Below are 20,263 nucleotides of genomic sequence, written 5' to 3'. Positions count from 1 at the left end.
CACCGAAGGTCCCAACTTCCGTGGTTAGCATGGTGTTCCCCGCAATCAGGGCTCCTGTCTTAGGCATCTTTGTATCCCCAATACCAAAGGCACAGGTCCTGGGACATCGTAATGAGTCAAAAAAGTGTTTGATGAACCTACTAAAATCTCTAGCCTTTAGGCTTTTATAAATAACTTCCTATAGGCTGAGTATTCGTCCCCGCAAAATCACCGCAGAAATGCTACCTCCTTCTCTGCCATCTCTCAGGTAACTCGGTGCTTCCCCTTGTTTTCCATCTTGTGCCCAGGACTAACTGAAGGTGGGACCCGAAGCTGTTCTCAGCTTCTTGGGAAAGCCATCGTCCCTTGGCCGCTCAGAACCTGCAGAGAGGAAGCAAGCCGAACCCCTCCAGAACCTCCGGAAACGGGTACGCTCCAGGGCCCAATTCCTATGGTGAGCACACAGGTAAGCTGCCCTCCATCACAGAGTTTCTCCTGGGAGGACCCGGACATTGGTTTCCTCGGGCGTCTCTATGGTTTCGACAGCCTAGAAGTACCAAGGCAGCACTTCCGGGAAGATGGCTGCACGCATGTCATTTCTGGCACATGTTTCTACGGAGGGGATAGCGCAATGACGGTAAGGGGCTCCCATCCCTCTGAATGTTAGCAGGAGGAGCCCGGGCTCAGGAGCAAATGTGAGATGGAGAGTGTAGTCTTACCCAAGTGCGACTGCGGCGGGAGGGCTGGAATTTTGACCTCAAGAGGAAGGAGGCCGAGGGAAAGGGCAGCCGGCTGGGTCCTTCCTTCAGAAAACTCAGGTTGACCGGAGAGAAGAGTGTCTCTAAGTGTGCTCGCAGCCTTTGCAAAGACTGCGGCTCACAGCCTGGGTGGGACCTTGTCGCGTCTGTCCACAGTTACCCATTAGAAGAGTTCCTACCTATGTGTCATTCAATTCAACGAATACGACTGAACACATTATCGGTTCCTGGCGCTTCGTTAAGTGCTCTGGGGTTGGGAAATAAAGCCAAAAGCCAGCCTCTAACTTCCAGGGGGTGTAGTTTTTAATTAACTGCGACAAGGGGTAGGGTGTGGGCAGCCTTATGGCAGCAAGCACAAGGAGCTGTAAGAGACTGAAGACTGTAATAATTAAGAACGGCAGTTCTGAAATGCCTGAGTATTAGTGCTGTATCCACTGTTTGCTAGCTAAAGTGAAACCTGTGAGAGCCGGAACTCGACAGAAACTGCCTTGTGTTTCCAGGTCTCTCAAGTTTTACGCCTTTGACAGGGTGCACTCTTAATTAACACTTTTCTGTTGCTCGGCTTAGTGGAAAATAGATGAGTTTTCCTTCTCTGATATGGGTTCCGGCTTTTGCAGGTTTTACTGTATTTGACTTGAGCAAGTAACTAACCCTTTCAGTGCCTGGTTCCTCATATGTAAATTACACCTAATAACACCTGATAGGGTTGTCGGGAGAGTTAAATGAGATAGTCCACGTAAAGCTATTAGTAACAGGCTGGCCGGCATTGAGTAAATGGGCAACAAGTTTTAGAGGTGGTTTTCACTATTGCAGTCTAGGGTTTGAGAGGTCAAAGATGTCTTCTGGCAGAAGGCGGAGTTTTGAGACTGCCTTAAAAGCTTCCATGTTTGAATTTTACTTCTTATAGTATCAAGAAGCAAGATAAGGCCACTTCTTCGCGCAACACTTCTGTTGGGACTCAAGGTATCAGTTAGGTCTTCAAGTAATTGACCTTCACGATAGAAATGTGAACAGTGCTCTGAGTCATCTGAAATGTGTGTAGAATTTGGCCCAAAGAGATTGGTCACCATTCTTATCCCTAACTGGAACCCTGGTGGCACAGTGGTTAAGCATTTGGCGGCTAACCAAAAGGTCGGCAGTTCAAATCCACCAGCCGCTCTTTGGAAACCCTTTGGTGCAGTTCTACTCTGTCCTGTAGAGTAGCTGTAAGTCAGAATTGACTCAACGGCAGTGGGCTCTTGGTTAGGAGGGTTGACTATAATGCAACCGATTTTTCTAAACATACTATGAGACTGTCTTTAAACTCAAATGAAAGTTTTATTACCCTTTAGAGTTGTCACTTTGGGAGGCTAAGAATTATTCCAGTGGTGCCCATTAATTAGCTTTAAACATTGTCTACAATGCCTGTAATAAGTGAACAATCTACAGATCTTAGTACGAGTTGACTGTAGTAAGTCAACATTAGTAGTCTTAGTTTTGAATGTCTTGTGCCATCTTAACCACTTTGGAGAAATTCCGTATGTAAGTTGGATAATGCCATTGTGGGTCCAGAAGGAGAAACACTGCATGTAAAGAAATGCAGCTTAGTTATTCAGTAGAAAGAGGACTAACTTTGGAGTCAGGCAATCTGGGCTCATATTTTAGCTCTATCTCTCACTAGCTGTGTAACGTCAGACAGGAAACCCAGGCCTTGTTTTCCTTATTTGTAAAATAAGGGCAACCTATCTTGCAGAGCTGTCAGGACATGTGTAATCTACTTGTTAGGCGTTACAAAAAAAAAAAAAAAACTCTTGCCGTCAAGTCGATTTCGACTCATAGTGATTCTGTAGGCATCACCAGTTGCCATGAATTCTGACTCATGGTGACACCATGCGTATCAGAGTAGAACTGTGCTCCATAGGGTTTTCAATGACTGATCTTTTGGAAATAGATTACCAGGCCTTTCTTTTCAGGTGCCTCTGGGTGGACTCAAACCACCAACTTTTCAGTTAGCAGCATAGCCCTTGATCTGTTTGTGCCACCCGGGGACTCCCTTTGTTACACATTAAGTGCTAAATAAAAATGCCTTAACTAAGCTGGACAGTTTCAAAAGGGGAGCTCCAAAAAGACTGAAAGACAGTGGCAGTGTGGGAATAGGTATGTAGCCCACACACTGGAAAGACAGTGTAAATGCTGGAGCATAGGTAGGGGCTATGGGTTCTTAGAGTAACTTAACAGGCACCTGATAGCTTTGTTTAACATAGTAGTATATTTTGGGAGATGTTACCAAGTAGTGGTGAAGAGTGTAGACTGCAGATAAGACTGCCTGTGTTTGAATTCTACACCCATTAGCTGTGTTACCTTGAGCAAATCACCTGAGCTCTTTAGGCCTTAGTACAATAGGGATAATAATACTTTCCTGATAGGCTGGGAAGATTACATGAGGTAACCCATGTAAAGCCTTAGCAGAGTCTAGCATGTGGTAAGCTCCCATATATTTAGTTATTAACATTGGAGCCCTGGTGGTGTAGTCGTTAAGAGAGCGGCTGCTAACCAAAAGGCCAGCAGTTCAAATCCACCAGTTGCTCTTTGGAAACTCTATGGAGCAGTTCTGTTCTGTCCTATAGGGTCACTATGAGTCGGAATTGGCTCAATGGCAACAGGGTTTTTTTTTTTTATTAACATTAATCCTCCTTGACTTGTGTTGATGTTGGCCTCACTGTGGTCAGACAGGGAACTCCCCGAAGACCAGGCTTCCTCCTTCCGCTGTCTCTCCCCAGGGCTCAGGAAAGAATTCTTGTAAAAGCAGTCAGGATGGAGTTGGTGGATGATTTGGATACTTTCTCCTCTCCTCCCAAAGGGGTAATAGTGACTTCTTCCCCGGTGAGGACCTAAGGACGGAGATTTCTCACCATGAGTGTCACCCCAGAGGTCAAGAGTCGTGGGATGAAGTTTGCTGAGGAGCAGCTGCTAAAGCATGGATGGACTCAAGGTGATCCTCATGGGGCCCCTCCACATCCCCCCAACTCTACCTACCCTCTGCCCAGGGGAGAGGCCAGACTCAAGCATCTTGGGATGACCCTCATCTAGACCATTCAGTAAGAGGAGTAAAAGCTAATTTAAAGAGAAGTTTGCAGAAGACATTTCCTGACTTTCCCGGAAAAGGGAAGAATGGAAGAAATTTGACAGTGGGTAGTGAGAAGGAAGAGGTTGGGAGGACTGGGGGAGGGAGGAAGAGACATGGCCTCTGTCCTGAAAGAGTTATGAATAGATAGTTCAGGCTTGGACAAAGGCAGGGGGACTCCATGGAGTGGTGCTAGAAAGAATGGAACTGGGAGGGCTTTTGGGAGGGATAGAGTATGGCCCAGTGCTGTGTGTGGAATGGCAAGGAGTGGCATGTGTGGGGGGTGCCTTGTGGGGGCTTGGGGCAGGCAGCAAGATGAGCCAAATCACTCACTGTCCTCTGTAGGCAAAGGCCTGGGCCGGAAGGAGAATGGCATCACCCAGGCCATCAGGGTGACGCTGAAACAGGATACTCATGGGGTAAGACTGGGTGGCAGAGGGAGGCTGGTATGGATGGGAAAAGGCAGCAGGGCAGCAGGGCAGGTGCTCAGAGCTCATACTTCCCCTGGCAGGTGGGACATGACCCTGCCAAGGAGTTCACAGACCACTGGTGGAATGAGCTCTTCAACAAGACTGCAGCCAGCTTGGTAGTGGAAACTGGGCAGGTATGAGCTCTAATAAATACGTACATGAAACATGTAGGCTGGGGGATGTGGGGGTGAGGAAGACATGGCATGTGACCCACTCACTGACACTTTCCCACAGGATGGAGTTCAGATAAAGCATGTTTCTAAGGAGACTACCCGACATGATCGTCCCAAGCCCAACCTGCTGTATCAGAAGTTTGTGAAGGTATTACAGGCTGGGGGTGAGAGGCCCATCCTTTTTTCCTTAGCTGGTCTCCCCTGGGGCCTGAACAGTTGCCTTGTGAGCCCCACCTGTTCTCAGAACTGCTGTAACACGGTAGGATCCTGTGACCACCTTGTTTTCGCTCACTTAGACTGCCTAGACCCTCAGCAAGAATTGAGATCTTCAAGTTCCACAGGTCCCCCACATTTGCTGAGGGGTAGCAATAGGGAACGGAGGGTGGGGTGTAGTCCCTCCAGACAGGAGCTGCCAGAGCAGGGTGGAAGGGGGGTCTTCAATTCAAAGGATTTATAAGCCAAAGGAAACCAGAGAGATTATCTCGTCCATCCTCCTTATTTTGCAGGTAAGTCCAGATGGGGAAAGACTTGCTGAAGAGCCCATAGCTGGTTAGTAATGGCAGACAGAACTAGAGCCCAGGTCTTCAGACTCCTGCTTTCTACTGTCCCCTGCTGGCACTGTATGATAAAAAACCAAACCTGTTGCTGTCGAGTCAACTCCGATTCAGAGTAACTCTACAGGACAGAGTAGAACTGCCCCACAGGGTTTCCAAGGAGCAGCTGGTGGATTTGATCTGCTGACCTTTTTGGCTAGCAGGTGTGCTCTTATCCACTGTGTTCCCAGGGCTGAGGTGATCTTACATGCTAAGGGCTTAACATTGTTATTTAGTAAGTCTCTCCCATTTCTCTACATCTCTGCTGCCATCTGCTACCCCGGTTCATGCCGTCATCATCTTTTGCCTAATTTCTTTTGAATCACCTAACCAAACTCTTCACTTCTAGCCTCACTCCTCCCCTAATCAGTCCATCCTCCACAAAGAAGCCAGAGTGTTCTAAAACAGAGATTTCACCAAGTCACTGATTCCTTTTACCTAGGATGATGAGCCCTGACTTACCAGCATGGCTTGCATGGCCCTTCAAGCCTTGTCCCTGCTTTCTCCAGCCTTTTCTCTTGCCTCCTCTCTCCAGGACCTCTACATTTAAGCCAGATGAAGTGTTTCTTTTCTTTGAAGGTACCATGCTGTCACCTCCATGCTTTTCCACATGCTATCCCCCTCTGAGACATTCTTCTCCTTCACCTGGGAACTTGTTCTTGTCTCCAGAGCCCCTGACCTTAGTCCCGAAGTCTGAGTTAAGGTGCCTCCCCTGCAGTACAGGCCGCTCTCCCGTCGTAACTGCCTGTGTCCTGCCACATGCTTCTCCTCCCTCCCCATCCCCCCACCCACCATGAAGGTTCTGTTTGAGCTGGACCCACCTCATTCTTATTCTACTCTGTATCCCCAGACCCTTCGCCCATAGTAGATTCTCCATAAATACTGATTAAATGAAGGTGCTTCATCTAATACTCGTTAAATGTAAATAGCTACTGGAGGCGGGAAAGTGCCATCTCTGTCAGTTACTGGCACCGGGGGATGGCCAGCAGGGGGACACTTATACTACTGGGGAGACCTGATGACCCAGAGCCCTCCCTTGAGGGTAAGAGTTCAGCCACTACCCCGTTTCAGAGCTGCTCCCTCTCCCAGCAGCTGCCTACGTCCTGCCCAAGTTGGAGCATGCAGGATGGCACACCTCTATGTGGCTCTGCAACGTTGGGGGTTGGCAGATTTGTGCCTATGGCTATGAATTCTTGGGGGGCTTCCCTAAGGGAACAGGGATGGCAGTGGTGTTGAGTGGGCCTTGTCCACCTCCATGATCCCTCCTTCTAGACGGCCACGCTGACTTCAAGCGGGGAGAAACCAGACAAGGACTTGGAGAATTACAGTGATGACGACAACCAGGGGCCCAAGTCCCCAAAGATGTGAGACGATTTTAGTGCTGGGGGCTTGTGGGAGGAGATGTCCTCAGACCTCAAGAGAAAGGATCAATTCTACTGCTGATACGGATTTCTGGGGGTGGGGGCTGTAGAACCGTCTTGTACTAATCTTTATATCCCAACACCTAGAAAAGTGCCAAGTCCTAAACAATAACTCCATGCTGAGGGAATGTTTTAGAGGGGAGGAGAGGTTAAGCCTTTTCTCCAGATCTGTTTGTAACGCCTAATTTCTCCCCCCAGTTTGACCGATGAGATGCTGCTCCAAGCCTGTGAGGGGCGAACAGCACACAAGTAAGTAACAGTCAGCTCCTTTGATCCCTTCTCCTCTCCACACCCAAGCCCACCCTTGAGGATGGCCTCTGCCACTACTATCTTCTTTCTGCCCCAGGGAAATCATTGTACGCACCTGTCTCTTACCTGAAGATGAAGCCTGTCCCCCTCAACCTTCCTCCAGTCCCAAGGATTAGCCCACTTCCCCCCATATCCTTGTTCTGACCTGGGCCCTGTCTGTTTCAGAGCTGCCCGTCTTGGTATCACAATGAAGGCCAAGCTTGCTCGGCTGGAGGCCCAGGAACAGGCCTTCCTGGCTCATCTCAAAGGCCAGGACCCTGGGGCTCCCCAACCACAGTCTGACAGCAAGCCCCCCCAAAAAGAGAAAAAGAAAGAGAAGGAAGAGTCTACAGCAACTGAAAGGGATGGGGAAGAGGAACCCCGAGAACAGACTGACCAGAGTATGAGGAAAAGCAAGAAGAAGAGGCGACACCAAGAAGAAAAAGTCTCAGGTGAGAGAGAGGGAACTGTAGAAAATGAGGAGGAAGAGGGTGCAGGAACAAGTTGGCTTGGGGAATTGCAGAGCAGAGAACAAACCGATCAGCCCCTCAGGAAAAAAAAGAAGAAGAGACGGCAGCAGGTGGAGGGGGGAATCCTGGATGAAGGAGAAGGAGGTAAGGTGGCTGCAGGGGCTGTCAGGACAGAGGTGGAGAACACAGCATCCACTGACCCATGCAGACAAAGCAAGAAGAAGAGGCGGCAGTGTGAGGAGGAAGACAGCTTGAACACAGAGGATGAAGAAGGTGAGGCAGCTTCTGCAGACTACAGGACCAGGGAAGCAGCAAGCAGAGCATGCAGTGACCCAAGTATCAGGAGAAGCAAGAAGAAAAGGAAGCAGCATCGAGAGGAGGAGGAGGAGGTGTTGGACTTAAAGGGTGAAGATGAGACTGCAGGAGGTGGGAGGACTAGGGAAGCAGAGAACAGAACAGATACTGCTCCAAGCAGTAGAGATAAAAAGAAGAGGCAGCAGCTTCCAGAGGAGGAAAGAGCTGAAGTCAACACTGGCCAGAGAACCAAAAAGAAGAAACAGAAGAAGAGAGACTGAAGGTGGGGCTCAACTGATTCCTTTTCAGGAGTTAGAGCCTCAGAGACCTGGGTCAATTCATGTCTTCTGCACCCCTTTTAACGAGGAGTCCCTCCCATGGAGGGAACTGAGCTCTGGAACACCAATCTCCTGAGAAGAGAGACCGTGGGAGCCATGCCTGAGTTGAGGGAGCAGGTGGGGTCTCCTTTGCAGCTTCTAACCCAGAGATCATGAACTTGGGTGTCTACAGCAGACAGGTAGCTGGGGACAAGGACTGCGCTCCTCAAACAGGAACACAGATACCCTTTGAAGGGCATCCCTGCCTCAGTTCCAGCTGAATGCCGACATGTAGGCCCAGTGTTGTCAGATGCCCTCTTTTTTTAAAAAAAGAGAAGCTGAAAATATAGACTTGTTTGAAATGTTCTGATTTTTAAATAAAAACATACACAGACAGGTCTGAATTCACCCCATGGACTGCCAGTTTCTAACACTATACCAGATAACTGAATAAACATCAGCTTGGGCTCCTAGCATATGTATATATATTCTGGCCTCTCCATTCCCAGCCTGGGTCTCCAGGGCAGGTCCTCAATACAAACTGGATTTTCCTTGGAGGCCTCTGGAGAAAACCCTACTGGCTAACTGTAGTTTTGCTGTACTGCTAAGTGAAAGGCGAAGGCTTAGGGAGCCTCATCCAGCTCCCTACCTGCAGCCCAAATGTGTAAGAATCACTTGTGTCTAAGGAACAGCACACCTCACTTGGGAGTCTGTTTCAGCACCTAACAGTCAAATTTTCGTTGCCTCCAAATGCCATATCAACCTCTTGCCTGCTGTTTCCCTCAGAGAGATGTCCCCATATCCTCAGTGTTCTCTGGCTCCAGCCACCCACTGCCAGAAGAGCTCCCAGGACCCCACAGTTCTGGGAAAGATAGGCACTAAGTCTTTATTGGGGAGAATGCCCACCCACCTTCCCTCAGTGCAGACGGTAGACACACTCAGTGTCAGGGTAGGAGGGCAGGTTCAGCTGATACTTCTTTTCCAGAGCAGGTGGTACAAAACGACCCCCCAGGTAGTGGTAGCGACCAGTAAACTGGGTTGCAGACTTTTTGGGTGCTGTCAGGGAGATGAGCATGTCTGGCTGGAGCCCTTCTGAGTTTCCCTTCTCCACATCCCACCCTGAAAAGAGAACAGTATTTAGGAAGAACACATGAGACCACAATGTCTACTGCCCTGCCACATTTTGCTTAACCCTAGTCCTAAAAGGGGTGGTAAGCCCCCTTGGTCCCCGCCTAAGGAACTCTTGTCCTTGGAATTCCATGCACCCCTGGGCTTTCGTCTCTTCATGGAGGCGGTGTGTACTGGGGGCTCCTGAGTTCTGTTGTCCAGCCCTGATACGGGATCCATAAAGCCATGTCCTGCACATCCAGACTTAAATTATTTTAGACCTGGTATGAGCTTTCAGTCAAAAATCAAGATTCCAAGGTACCCGCCTCAAGAGAGGGCAGGGCCCTGATACCTCCCAACCTCCCTGGGCCCAGCACCTGAGGGAATGTCGATGCTTGCAATGGGCACAGTGATTCCACTCAGGACTTTCAGGATGCTCTGGAATGGCTCCCGAACATCACCCTTGAAGCTGAAGCCAAAGATGGCGTCCACCACCAGCTCGTACAGCTCATCAATCATCAGAGGCTGTGGTGGAACATGAAAAGAGGTCAAAGCCAGCAGCTGCACAAAGAGCCCTTAACTGGAGAGAGCTGTCCACAAGTTCAATCTTCTCTCTTGTTCAGAGGGCATTCTGAGACCTAACGTAAGTGTGAGTTGGTGACTGATCAAGCCAAGCTAGACACGTTATCTGTTCTGAGTGCCAGCCTATCACTGGGAAGGCTGCGGTGTGGGACAGCCCGACCCTAGGAGTCAGGAGGGCAGGGTTCTGGTGTCAGCTCTGCCATCAGATTCTGTGACTTTGGGTAAACCACTTCTTTTCTCTGTACCTCAGCCTCACCATCCGTGAAATGTGTTTTTTTTTAAAGGTAAGTTCTCAAGTTTTCTACCCCTAAATCCAAGTGTGCAGAAATGGTTTAGGATAAGGCAGTCACTCCAGCTCCTGAGAGGGGCAGAGGATGTGTTTACTGCATGCTAGGGAAAGAGGAATTGACTAGAGAGTGAAAGGAGTGACCAGGAGAGATGAAGGGGAGAGAAAGCTTTAGAGAAGGTGTTGGGGTCTCAAAGAGCACACCTTACATAGGAAGAGATGACCCTTAAACCAGTTATATTCAAGTTGTACCCTTCAGGCACCATCCCTGTCCTCTGAGAGTTACTAGTTTAGAGATGAAGATAAATGACCTCAGCCTGGCAGTGAGGGAAGGGTAATGCCTACTGGGAGGTGAGGTGTTGACCTAGAGCTTCCTACCTCTAAAGGCATTTCACCAAGGAAAGGGATGTCCATCTTCTGACACTGGGTCACCAGCGCGGTGAAGAGTGGCTTGTTAGGCCTTTTGGGATAGTAGATGGTTGGCTGGTAGCCCTAGGAGGAAGGGGTAATTTAATCCCAGATCCTAGAATCCTCATGACCTTTCCCACAGCCCCGCCCTACGTACTCACAAAGAGTTTGAGGTGTCGAGCACAGACCAGGCCATCTCCTCCATTATTCCCGGGGCCACAGATGATGAGGACCGTTGGGGGGCTCCTGGACAAGGATGTGGGAGGATATGCCTGAGGGCAGAATCAGAGGAGCCGAAGCAGGGGCAGTTACAACCCACAGGTTGGACAGGGACGCCTCCCTTGCTCCTCCGCCAAGCTGTCAGGAGCTCCTCCAGGGGGCGAGCGTTGTGCCACTGACCTTGGCAATGGCTGTGGCACAGCTCAGCCCAGCCAGCTCCATAAGTTGGTCCACGCTGAACTTGTACTCGTTAAACAGCTCCTGATCCACCGCCTGGGCCTCCTCCTGGCTGGGGGAAAACCTCTGGCCTGAGTCCCCGCCCCTCAGGTGCTCCGTCGCGCAGGTGGTGCTGCGCGCCGCCCCAGGCCCCGCCCCCGAGACGGAGGGCCGTCCACGCGCGTCTGCGCCTCGCGGGCCCGCCTGGAGCCTCGCCCACCTGAGATACTTCACCGCTGTGCTCGCCATGGCCCCTGGGTCTCCGTGTCCCCCCGAACTCAGCCGCGGCGACGCCCACCAGACGCGTCCCGAGCGGCAGACGCCAGCTGGGCTTCTGACCCGCGGCAGCCGCGAGCCAGCAACCAGCAGGCCGAGCCCCAGCAGCGCCCGCAGTCCGCACATGCAGCCCGCAGAGCGCGCCCGCAGCCCGGCCTGCCCTCCACGGCACATGCGCGGCGCTGCGCCCCGCCCCGGGGGAGGCCCGGCCGGCGCGCGACGTCTCCGGAAGCGGCCGGGGACTGACAGCTCGGGGGCGGGGCTGTGGCGGCTTCCGGTTCCTTTGTGGAGCGCAGGCAGCTTCTGTGCACGTTCCTTTACAGCCTGGAGCCCAACACTCCTCCAGAGCAGTCACCCGGTATTGCCCTACATTTCCAGATGTACCGAAATAATTTGCTTTGCTCCCAATCCCTCTTAGATAATAATAATCGTTCATATTTAAGTAACTGTTCTCATTGCCGCCGAATTGAATCTGACTCACAGAGACCCTACAGGACAGAGAAAAACTGCCTCATAGGGTTTCCGAGGCTGTAAATCTTTCTGGAGGCAGGCTGCCACATCTTTCTCCCGCAAAGCGGCTGGTGGGTTCGAACCCGTAACCCTTCAGTTAGCAGCCGAGTAGCTATCTTAGGAAGCTGTATATGATAACCAAATTCCTGCCCCACCACTGACTAACTGACCTTAAGACACCCCTGGTTTCAGTTTCCTTGTCTATAAAATGGGGTTACTAGTACATGTTTTATAGGGTGATAATGAATGTAAAGCTGTGCACAGGGCCTGGCGCATAAACAAAAAAACCCAAACCCGTTGCCGTCGAGTCGTTTCCAACTCAGCGGCCCTATAGGACAGGATAGAGCTGCCCCATAGAGTTTCCAAAGAGCGCCTGGTGGATTCAGACTGCCAACCTTTATGGTTAGCAGCGGTAACACTTAACCACTACGCCACCAGGGTTCCCGCCTGGCACATATATAAAAAAATTTTTTTTATAGGGTTTAGTAAATTAATCTATTGTTGTTATTTACACTAAATGTTTTATGGAGCCCTGGTGGGGCAGTGGTTAAGAGCTAAGGCTATTAAGCAAAAGGTTGGCAGTTAGAATCCACCTGCCACTACTTGGAAACCCTATGGGGCAGTTCTACTCTGCCCTCTGGGGTCGCTATGAATCAGAATGAACTCGATGGCAATGGGTATGGTACTTTTGTTTAGCAGTATAGCACGGTGTACTTCCCTAATCATATGTAAGACTTTATTAAGATAGGTCCCTGGGTGGTGCACAGGATTTGAGCTGGGCCACTAATAAAGTTAGTGGTTTGAATCCACTCAGTGACACCATGGAAGAAATGTCTTGTGTAGTTTACAGCCACTGAAAATCCTATGGAGTGCTGTTCTACTCTGAAACACGTGGGGCCACCATGAGTTGGAATTTACCAGACTGCAGCAGATTATTAAGATAGAGATCTAGGTAGATAACTATAATGGAGTTGACTCCAACTCATGGCAACCCTATGTACAACGGAACAAAAAGTTGCCTGGTCTGTGTCATCCTCTCCATCACAGGCATATTCAAGTCCATGCTTGCTCCTACTGTACCAGTCCATCTCACCATCTCACCCAGGGTCTCACTGGACCTAGTAGGTCCTCTCCTTCCCCAAACACAGTGTCCTTCCCTAGCGAGTGATTCCTCTTGATGATTGTCCAAAGCAAGCTTTATTAAGATATAGCTATGGGAATAGAGAATGCTAAATACACTCTGTTGCATGGTTAAAGAGGGTTGGGAATAATAAACTAGTTACCCTTAAGGCAGAAAGAATAAAGACAATGATCCAGGTGGAGTTAACGTTCTGTTTTCATGCAAGATTTATTTTTATTCTGTATCATGAAATGCATTCCTGGCTAGTTCACTGAGAAAGTAAAAAACCCCTCCTGCTTTTAACTACTCATCTCATAGTCTCCTTTTCAATTATAAAAGAGTCACCACCTACGGGATGTACCTTTGGCCTCCAGCTGTTTGTCTTACATGTTTGTTGTGGGAAACCAAATGATTGTGGTAAGGAATTGTTTTTGTTAAACTGTTTGTGGTTGGAAACTGAGTTTACTCATCTAAACTGTAATGTACGTGCTACCATTAAATAATCTTATTTCAAACCTTGCTAACTTTATAACTTCACCAGCACATAAGTGGCTTCACTTTTACATATTAGTTAAGACTCCGTCTAGACTTGTTTGGGAAAATAAACTTGGTGATTCTGAAAGATTCCTTTCTAAGACACAATGTGAAATGTGTTTCTTTGACATAGCTAACATTTTTTAATGTGCCAGGTGCTTATATGATTCATCTCATTTAATCTTCACAGCAACCCTATTATCATTCCCATTTTAAAGATGAGAAAACTCAGGCTCAAAGATGTTGAATGACATGCCCAATGACACAGGGATCGCTGTTGGTGGAACTAGGATCCAGGCTGCCTGTGCTCTTTACCATTATTCTATAATGTACTGCTTCCCCAAATGCAGAAATACATAAATAAAGGACTGTCACTGCTTGCTGACTTCATTCTGTTGAGGTGCAGCTATAAAATAATGACACAAAATATATCCTGCCCCACTCACCCAGAATTTATAAAGTAAGAGGTGGTGGTGGAGTCCAAGACCTACTCCATCTGTTGCTGCCATTTAAATTTTTTTTTGCAGAACACCACAGTTTTATTCAGCACTTAAATAGCATTTACTATATACCAGCATTTCTCAAGCTGAAAGAATTGAAGAAAAAATTCAAGCCCCGAGTTGCAGTAGTGAAGGATTCCATGGAGAAAATATTAAACGACACAGGAAGCATCAAAAGAAGATGGAAGGAATACACAGAGTCATTATACCAAAAAGAATTAGTCGGTATTCAACCATTTCAAGAGGTAGCATATGATCAGGAATCAATGGTACTGAAGGAAGAAGTCCAACTGCTCTGAAGGCACTGGCGAAAAACAAGGCTCCAGGAATTGATGGACTATCAATGGAGATGTTTCAACAAACAAATGTAGCACTGGAGGTGCTCACCTGTCTATGCCAAGAAATATGGAAGACAGCTTCCTGGCCAACTGACTGCAAGAGATCCATATTTATTCCTATTCCCAAGAAAGGTGATCCAACCGAATGTGGAAATTATAGAACAATATCAATATCACACGCAAGCAAAATTTTGCTGAATATCATTCAAAAACGGCTCCAGCAGTATATCGACAGGGAACTGCCAGAAATTCAGGCCAGTTTCAGAAGAGGACGTGGAACCAGGGATATCATTGCTGATGTCAGATGGATCCTGGCTGAAAGCAGGGAATACCAGAAGGATGTTTACCTGTGTTTTATTGACTACGCAAAGGCATTCGACTGTGTGGATCATAACAAACTATGGATAACATTGCGAAGAATGGGAATTCCAGAACACTTAATTGTGCTCATGAGGAACCTTTACATAGATCAAGAGGTGGTTGTTCGGACAGAACAAGGGGATACTGATTGGTTTAAAGTCAGGAAAGGTGTACACCAGGGTTGTATTCTTTCACCATACCTATTCAATCTGTATGCTGGACAAATAATCCGAGAAGCTGGACTATATGAAGAAGAATGGGGCATCAGGATTGGAGGAAGAATCATTAACACCTTGCGTTATGCAGATGACATAACCGTGCTTGCTGAAAGTGAAGAGGACTTGAAGCACTTACTAATGAAGATCAAAGACCACAGCCTTCAGTGTGGATTGCACCTCAACATAAAGAAAACAAAAATCCTCACAACTGGACCAATGAGCAACATCATGACAAATGGAGAAAAGATTGTAGTTGTCAAGGATTTCATTTTACTTGGATCCACAATCAACAGCCATGGAAGCAGCAGTCAAGAAATCAAGACGCATTGCATTGGGTAAATCTGCTGCAAAGGACCTCTTTAAAGTTTTGAAGAGCAAAGATGTCACCTTGAAGACTAAGGTGCGCCTGACCCAAGCCATGGTATTTTCAGTTGCATCATACGCATGTGAAAGCTGGACAATGAATAAGGAAGACCAAAGAAGAATTGACGTCTTTGAATTGTGGTGTTGGTGAAGAATATTGAATATACCATGGACTGCCAAAAGAACGAACAAATCTGTCTTAGAAGTACAACGAGAATGCTCCTTAGAAGCAAGGATGGCGAGACTGCATCTTACATACTTTGGACATGCTGTCGGGAGGGATCAGTCCCTGGAGAAGGACATCATGCTTGGCAGAGTACAGGGTCAGCAGAAAAGAGGAAGACCCTCAAGGAGGTGGATTGACACAGTGGCCACAACAATGAGCTCAAGCATAACAACGATTGTAAGGATGGCTCGGGACCGGGCAGTGTTTCGTTCTGTTGTGCATAGGATCACTATGAGTTGGAACCAACTCGGGGGCACCTAACAACAACAACAACAATGTACCAGGGCTTCAAACTGAAATTTGCATTTCCACTCCAAATATACTGAATCAGAATCTACACTTTAATAAGATGCCCAGGTGATTTTTTGTGTCTATGTGTGTGTTTTTGGTGAAAGTTTACAGAGCAAATTAGTTCCTCATTAAATAATTAATACACATATTGTTTTGTGACATTGGTTGCAAACCTCACGATGTATCAACACTCTACCCTCCTCCACCTTGGGTTCCCCATCCCCATTTGTCCAACTTTCCTGTCCTTTCCTGCCTTCTCATCTTTGCTTTTGGGCTAGTGTGCCCATTTAATCTTGTATACATGGTTGAATTATGGGTGTTATTGTTTGTTTTATAGGCCTGTCTAATCTTTGGCTGAAGGGTTAATTTCAGGAGCAACTTCAGTACTGAGTTAAAAGGATGTCTGGGGGCCATACTCTCCAGGTTTTTCCAGTGTGTACCAAAAAAAAAAAAAAAAAATTTTTTTTTTTTTTTTTATCAGACTGGAATTTGAATTTTGTTCTACATTCTTCTCCAGCTCTGTCCAGGACCCTGTATTGTGATTTCTGTCAGAGCAGTCGGTGGTGGTAGCCAGGCACCATCTAGTTGTGCTGGACTCAGTGTGGTGGAGGCTGTGGTAGTTGTGGTCCATCAGCCCCTTGCACTAATCTTTCCCTTGTGTCTTTAGGCTGCCATTTAGATTTTTTGGAGTTTTCTTTGGGAAATGCCTTCAAAAGCAATTTAGGTAAGACACATGGATCAAGCACCTTATCTAATTTAATTCTATCAATCCTATGATGTATTTTTATCCTCATGTTACACATAAGGAAAATGAGTAGCAGAAAGAAGTCAAGGAATATTCCTACGATAATACAGCTATTAAATGGTACAAACAGTGATGGCTGACACTGGGTTGGTCTGACCCAATATCAATACTCCCATGTGACAGATGCTTCTACTTGTCACTCAAAATCCATTCTCCAATCAGAACAGTGGGATGCAGACCCCAAATTCCCATAGAAAGATCAGACTTAATGGTCTGACTGAGACTAGAGGAATCCCGGCAGTCATGGTCCCCAAACCTTCTGCTGGCCCAGGACAGGAACCATTCCCGAAGACTACTCATCAGACATGGAAGGGACTGGACAATGGGTTGGAGAGAGATGCTGATGAAGAGTGAGCTACTTATATCAGGTGGACACTTGAGACTGTGTTGGCATCTCCTGTCTGGAGGGGAGATGGGAGGGTAGAGAGGGTTAGAAACTGGCAAAATGGTCACAAAAGGAGAGACTGGAAGGAGGGAGCAGGCTGACTCATTGGGGGAGAGTAAATGGGAGTATGCAGTAAGGTGTATATAAGCTTATATGTGACAGACTGACTTGATTTGTAAAGTTTCACTTAAAGCACAATGAAAATTATTAAAAAAAAAAATCCATTCTCCAATCTTCCTTTGATATCTACCCCTGAGTTTTATCTGGCCATATTGTTGCCCAGCTAAATGCTACATTTTTCTGCCTCCCTTTCCTGGAAGCTAGGCATGGTCATGTGACTAAATTCTGACCCATGTGATATTAGCAGAAATGATACATTCAATTCCCAGGTCATACCTTTTTTTTCTTTTTAATAATTTTTATTGTGCTTTAAGTGAAAGTTTACAAATCAAGTCAGTCTGTCACATATAAGCTTATATATACCTTACTGCATACTCCCATTTACGCTCCCCCAATGAGTCAGCCCTATCCCTTCTTCCAGTCTCTCCTTTTGTGACCATTTTGCCAGTTTCTAACCCTCTCTACCCTCCCATCTCCCCTCCAGACAGGAGATGCCAACACAGTCTCAAGTGTCCACCTGATACAAGTAGCTCACTCTTCATCAGCATCTCTCTCCAACCCATTGTCCAGTCCCTTCCACTTCTGATGAGTTGTCTTTGGGAATGGTTCCTGTCCTGGGCCAACAGAAGGTTTGGGGACCATGACCGCTGGGATTCCTCTAGTCTCAGTCCGACCATTAAGTCTGGTCTTTTTATGAGAATTTGGGGTCTGCATCCCACTGATCTCCTGCTCCCTCAGGGGTTCTCTGTTGTGCTCCCTGTCAGGGCAGTCATTGGTTGTGGCCGGGCACCATCTAGTTCTTCTGGTCTCAGGATGATGTAAGTCTCTGGCTCATGTGGCCCTTTCTGTCTCCTGGGCTCATAGTTATCGTGTGACCTTGGTGTTCTTCATTCTCCTTTGATCCAGGTGGGTTGAGACCAATTGATGCATCTTAGATGGCCGCTTGTTAGCATTTAAGACCCCAGACGCCACATTTCAAAGTGGAATGCAGAATGTTTTCATAATAGAATTATTTCGCCAATTGACTTAGAAGTCCCCTTAAGCCATAGCCCCCAAACCTCCGTCCTTGCCCTGCTGACCTTGGAAGCATTCAGTTTATCCTGGAAACTTCTTTGCTTTTGGTCCAGTCCAGTTGAGCTGACCTTCAGTGTATTGAGTATTGTCCTTTCCTTCACCTAAAGTAGTTCTTATCTACTAACTAATCAGTAAATAACCCTCTCCCCCCCTCCCTCCCCCCCATAACCACAAAAGTATGTGTTCTTCTCAGTTTATACTATTTCTCAAGAACTTATAATAGTGGTCTTATACAATATTTGTCCTTTTCTGACTAATTTCACTCAGCATAATGCCTTCCAGGTTCCTCCATGTTATGAAATGTTTCACAGATTTGTCACTGTTCTTTATCGATGCGTAGTATTCCATTGTGTGAATATACCACAATTTATTTAACCATTCATCTGTGGATGGACACCTTGGTTGCTTCCAGCTTTTTGCTATTGTAAACAGAGCTGCAATAAACATGGGTGTGCATATATCTGTTTGTGTAAAGGCTCTTATTTCTCTAGGGTATATTCCAAGGAGTGGGATTTCTGGGTTGTACGGTAGTTCTATTTCTAACTTTTTAAGAAAACGCCAGATAGATTTCCAAAGTGGTTGTACCATTTTACATTCCCACCAGCAGTGAATAAGAGTTCCAATCTCTCCGCAGCCTCTGCAACATTTATTATTTTGTGTTTTTTGGATTAATGCCAGCCTTGTTGGAATAGGTCATACCTTTTTAAAAAATGAATGTTTCCGTCCACTTTCTCTGGAATGGAGGTATAATGCTGGAGCTGGAGCAGCTGTTTTATACCATGAGATGAAAACCCTGTGTTGAGCATAGCAGTCTCCTGCCTTTGGGCAGAAACTGAAGATCAGGGAGAGGGATACCTTGGAGGACAGCTGGGAAGAGGCTATCCTGATGAAAGAATTGTATCCTTTAGTGTTCCTGAGCCTGAACTGTAATCTGTTACTTCCCTAATAAACCCCATAATTGTGAGTATGGTCTGTGAGTTCTGTGTAGCCATTGCAATGAGTTATGAACCCAGCAGAGAAGTAGAGAGTGCTGTGTGAGGGGCAGTTGGTGTCAGAATTAGTAAAGACGGTGGACAGAGGAAGCATGTCTGACCTACCTCATAGGACTCAGCCTTGGGCTGCTCATCTTGATTCTCCTCCCCACTTGTGAAGTTAGAGGAGGTCAGGCACTGCCCCCAAGCCATTTTACAATGAGAAATGAAATGCGGCCCATCCTCACAATCATTGCTACCTTTGAGCCAATTATTGCAGCCACTGTGTTACTCCATTTCATTAAGGATCTTCCTCTTTTCTGCTGACCCTCTACTTTACCAAACTTGATGTCCTTCTCCAGGGACCGCTCCCTCCTGATAGATAACATGTCCAAAGTACCTAAGATGAAATCATCCCATGCTCGCTTATATGGAGCATTCTGGCTGTACTTCGTCCAAGACAGATTTGTTTGTTCTTCTGACCGTCCATGGTATATCCAGCATTCTTCACCAACACCATAATTCAAAGACATCAATTCTTCTTCAGTTGTCCTTATTCACCGTCCAGCTTTTGCATGGATATGAAGCAACCGAAAATCCCATGGTTTGGGTCAGGCTTGCCCTCGTCCTCAAGGTGATATCTCTGCTTTTTCTTGCTCACTTCTAATTCAGTAGCAGTCTTTTTAAATGACTCACCTTAATCAAGCCTTAGCATTCAACTTAGTTTTCATAGAAACAATGTTTGTGTCTATCAATTTATATACTATTTAATTAAATTATAAACTACAATAACATGTATACTGGCATAAATACATTTGTTATCAAACACAACTGACTCTTGGTAAGCAATGGTTTAACTGGGGAAGCAGAACTGAGCAGCATTCTAGGAGGCTGGTTTCTCCACTTACTAGTTGTGTGGCCTGGAAGGACAAACCACTTAACTTCTCTGTGCCAGCTTTTCCTTATGTGTGAAAGGTGATGATAACAACACCTACCACCTAGCCATGTTGTGATGTTTAAAGGAGAAAACACTTGTGAACACTTACAATAGTGTGGGATGTAAGTGCTCAATAAATGTTACATAATATCATTGTTGCTGCTCCCAGCAGCAGTTCTACAGGCTGCAGGTCTGACACCACCAGCATCCCCTGTGTTTCATGGAGTGGACTGCATAGGTTGGTTAAGGTGTATCTCCTGTAGTACTATTATTCCCATTCTGCATATGAGAAGATGGAAGTCTGTAGAGTCAGTGACTCCAAAGCCACCTGACCAAAAAGTCATAGTTTTTAGGACTGCCAAGGACCTTAGCAATCATGAGATTTGGATCTAGAAAGAAAAAGGGGGATTCACCATCCATTTTCCTTTTTTTTTTTTTTTTAACCTACTGAGTCCAAAAATCCCAGTGAGGAGCAAACAGAGCCCCTCAGTGCTGAGATGGCAAAGCCCTGTCCAGTGTGTTCAGGAGTCCACTCACTGGCTATGCTATGT

General features: G+C 46.9%; 2 protein-coding genes across 5 annotated transcripts; one reads left to right on the top strand and one right to left on the bottom strand.

Moving 5' to 3' along the window:
* Positions 1-290: 290 nt before the first annotated feature.
* LOC100671580 (G patch domain-containing protein 4) lies at positions 291-8,272 on the top strand. 3 transcript variants are annotated; one of them, XM_064282723.1, is made up of 9 exons: positions 294-616; positions 1,645-1,700; positions 3,577-3,708; positions 4,186-4,259; positions 4,352-4,444; positions 4,545-4,631; positions 6,349-6,440; positions 6,696-6,746; positions 6,972-8,272. In XM_064282723.1, the coding sequence occupies exons 3-9, from the start codon at positions 3,630-3,632 to the stop codon at positions 7,828-7,830; spliced, it is 1,335 nt and encodes a 444-aa protein (XP_064138793.1). In that variant the 5' UTR covers positions 294-616; positions 1,645-1,700; positions 3,577-3,629; the 3' UTR covers positions 7,831-8,272. The 3 variants fall into 3 exon arrangements, with proteins under 3 accessions (XP_064138794.1, XP_064138793.1, XP_064138792.1); XM_064282724.1 differs by lacking the exon at positions 4,186-4,259 and having other exon boundaries at positions 291-616; XM_064282722.1 differs by lacking the exon at positions 1,645-1,700 and having other exon boundaries at positions 296-616.
* Positions 8,273-8,726: 454 nt separating this feature from the next.
* Positions 8,727-11,116, bottom strand: NAXE (NAD(P)HX epimerase). Of its 2 annotated transcripts, XM_003415155.4 has the most exons (6): positions 10,905-11,116; positions 10,649-10,757; positions 10,411-10,521; positions 10,220-10,333; positions 9,351-9,498; positions 8,727-8,985 (listed from the first exon to the last, which is right to left on the bottom strand). In XM_003415155.4, exons 1-6 carry the CDS (start codon positions 11,084-11,086, stop codon positions 8,783-8,785), a joined length of 867 nt encoding a protein of 288 aa, XP_003415203.2. In that variant the 5' UTR covers positions 11,087-11,116; the 3' UTR covers positions 8,727-8,782. The 2 variants fall into 2 exon arrangements, with proteins under 2 accessions (XP_003415203.2, XP_010593142.2); XM_010594840.3 differs by lacking the exon at positions 10,220-10,333 and having other exon boundaries at positions 10,905-11,105.
* Positions 11,117-20,263: the final 9,147 nt, after the last annotated feature.

This window comes from Loxodonta africana, chromosome 3 (assembly GCF_030014295.1).
Source record: "Loxodonta africana isolate mLoxAfr1 chromosome 3, mLoxAfr1.hap2, whole genome shotgun sequence".
Classification (NCBI taxonomy): Eukaryota; Metazoa; Chordata; class Mammalia; order Proboscidea; family Elephantidae; genus Loxodonta; species Loxodonta africana.
Note: the sequence above shows the minus strand (reverse complement) of the source record. Positions and strands in the feature narration are given on the sequence as shown.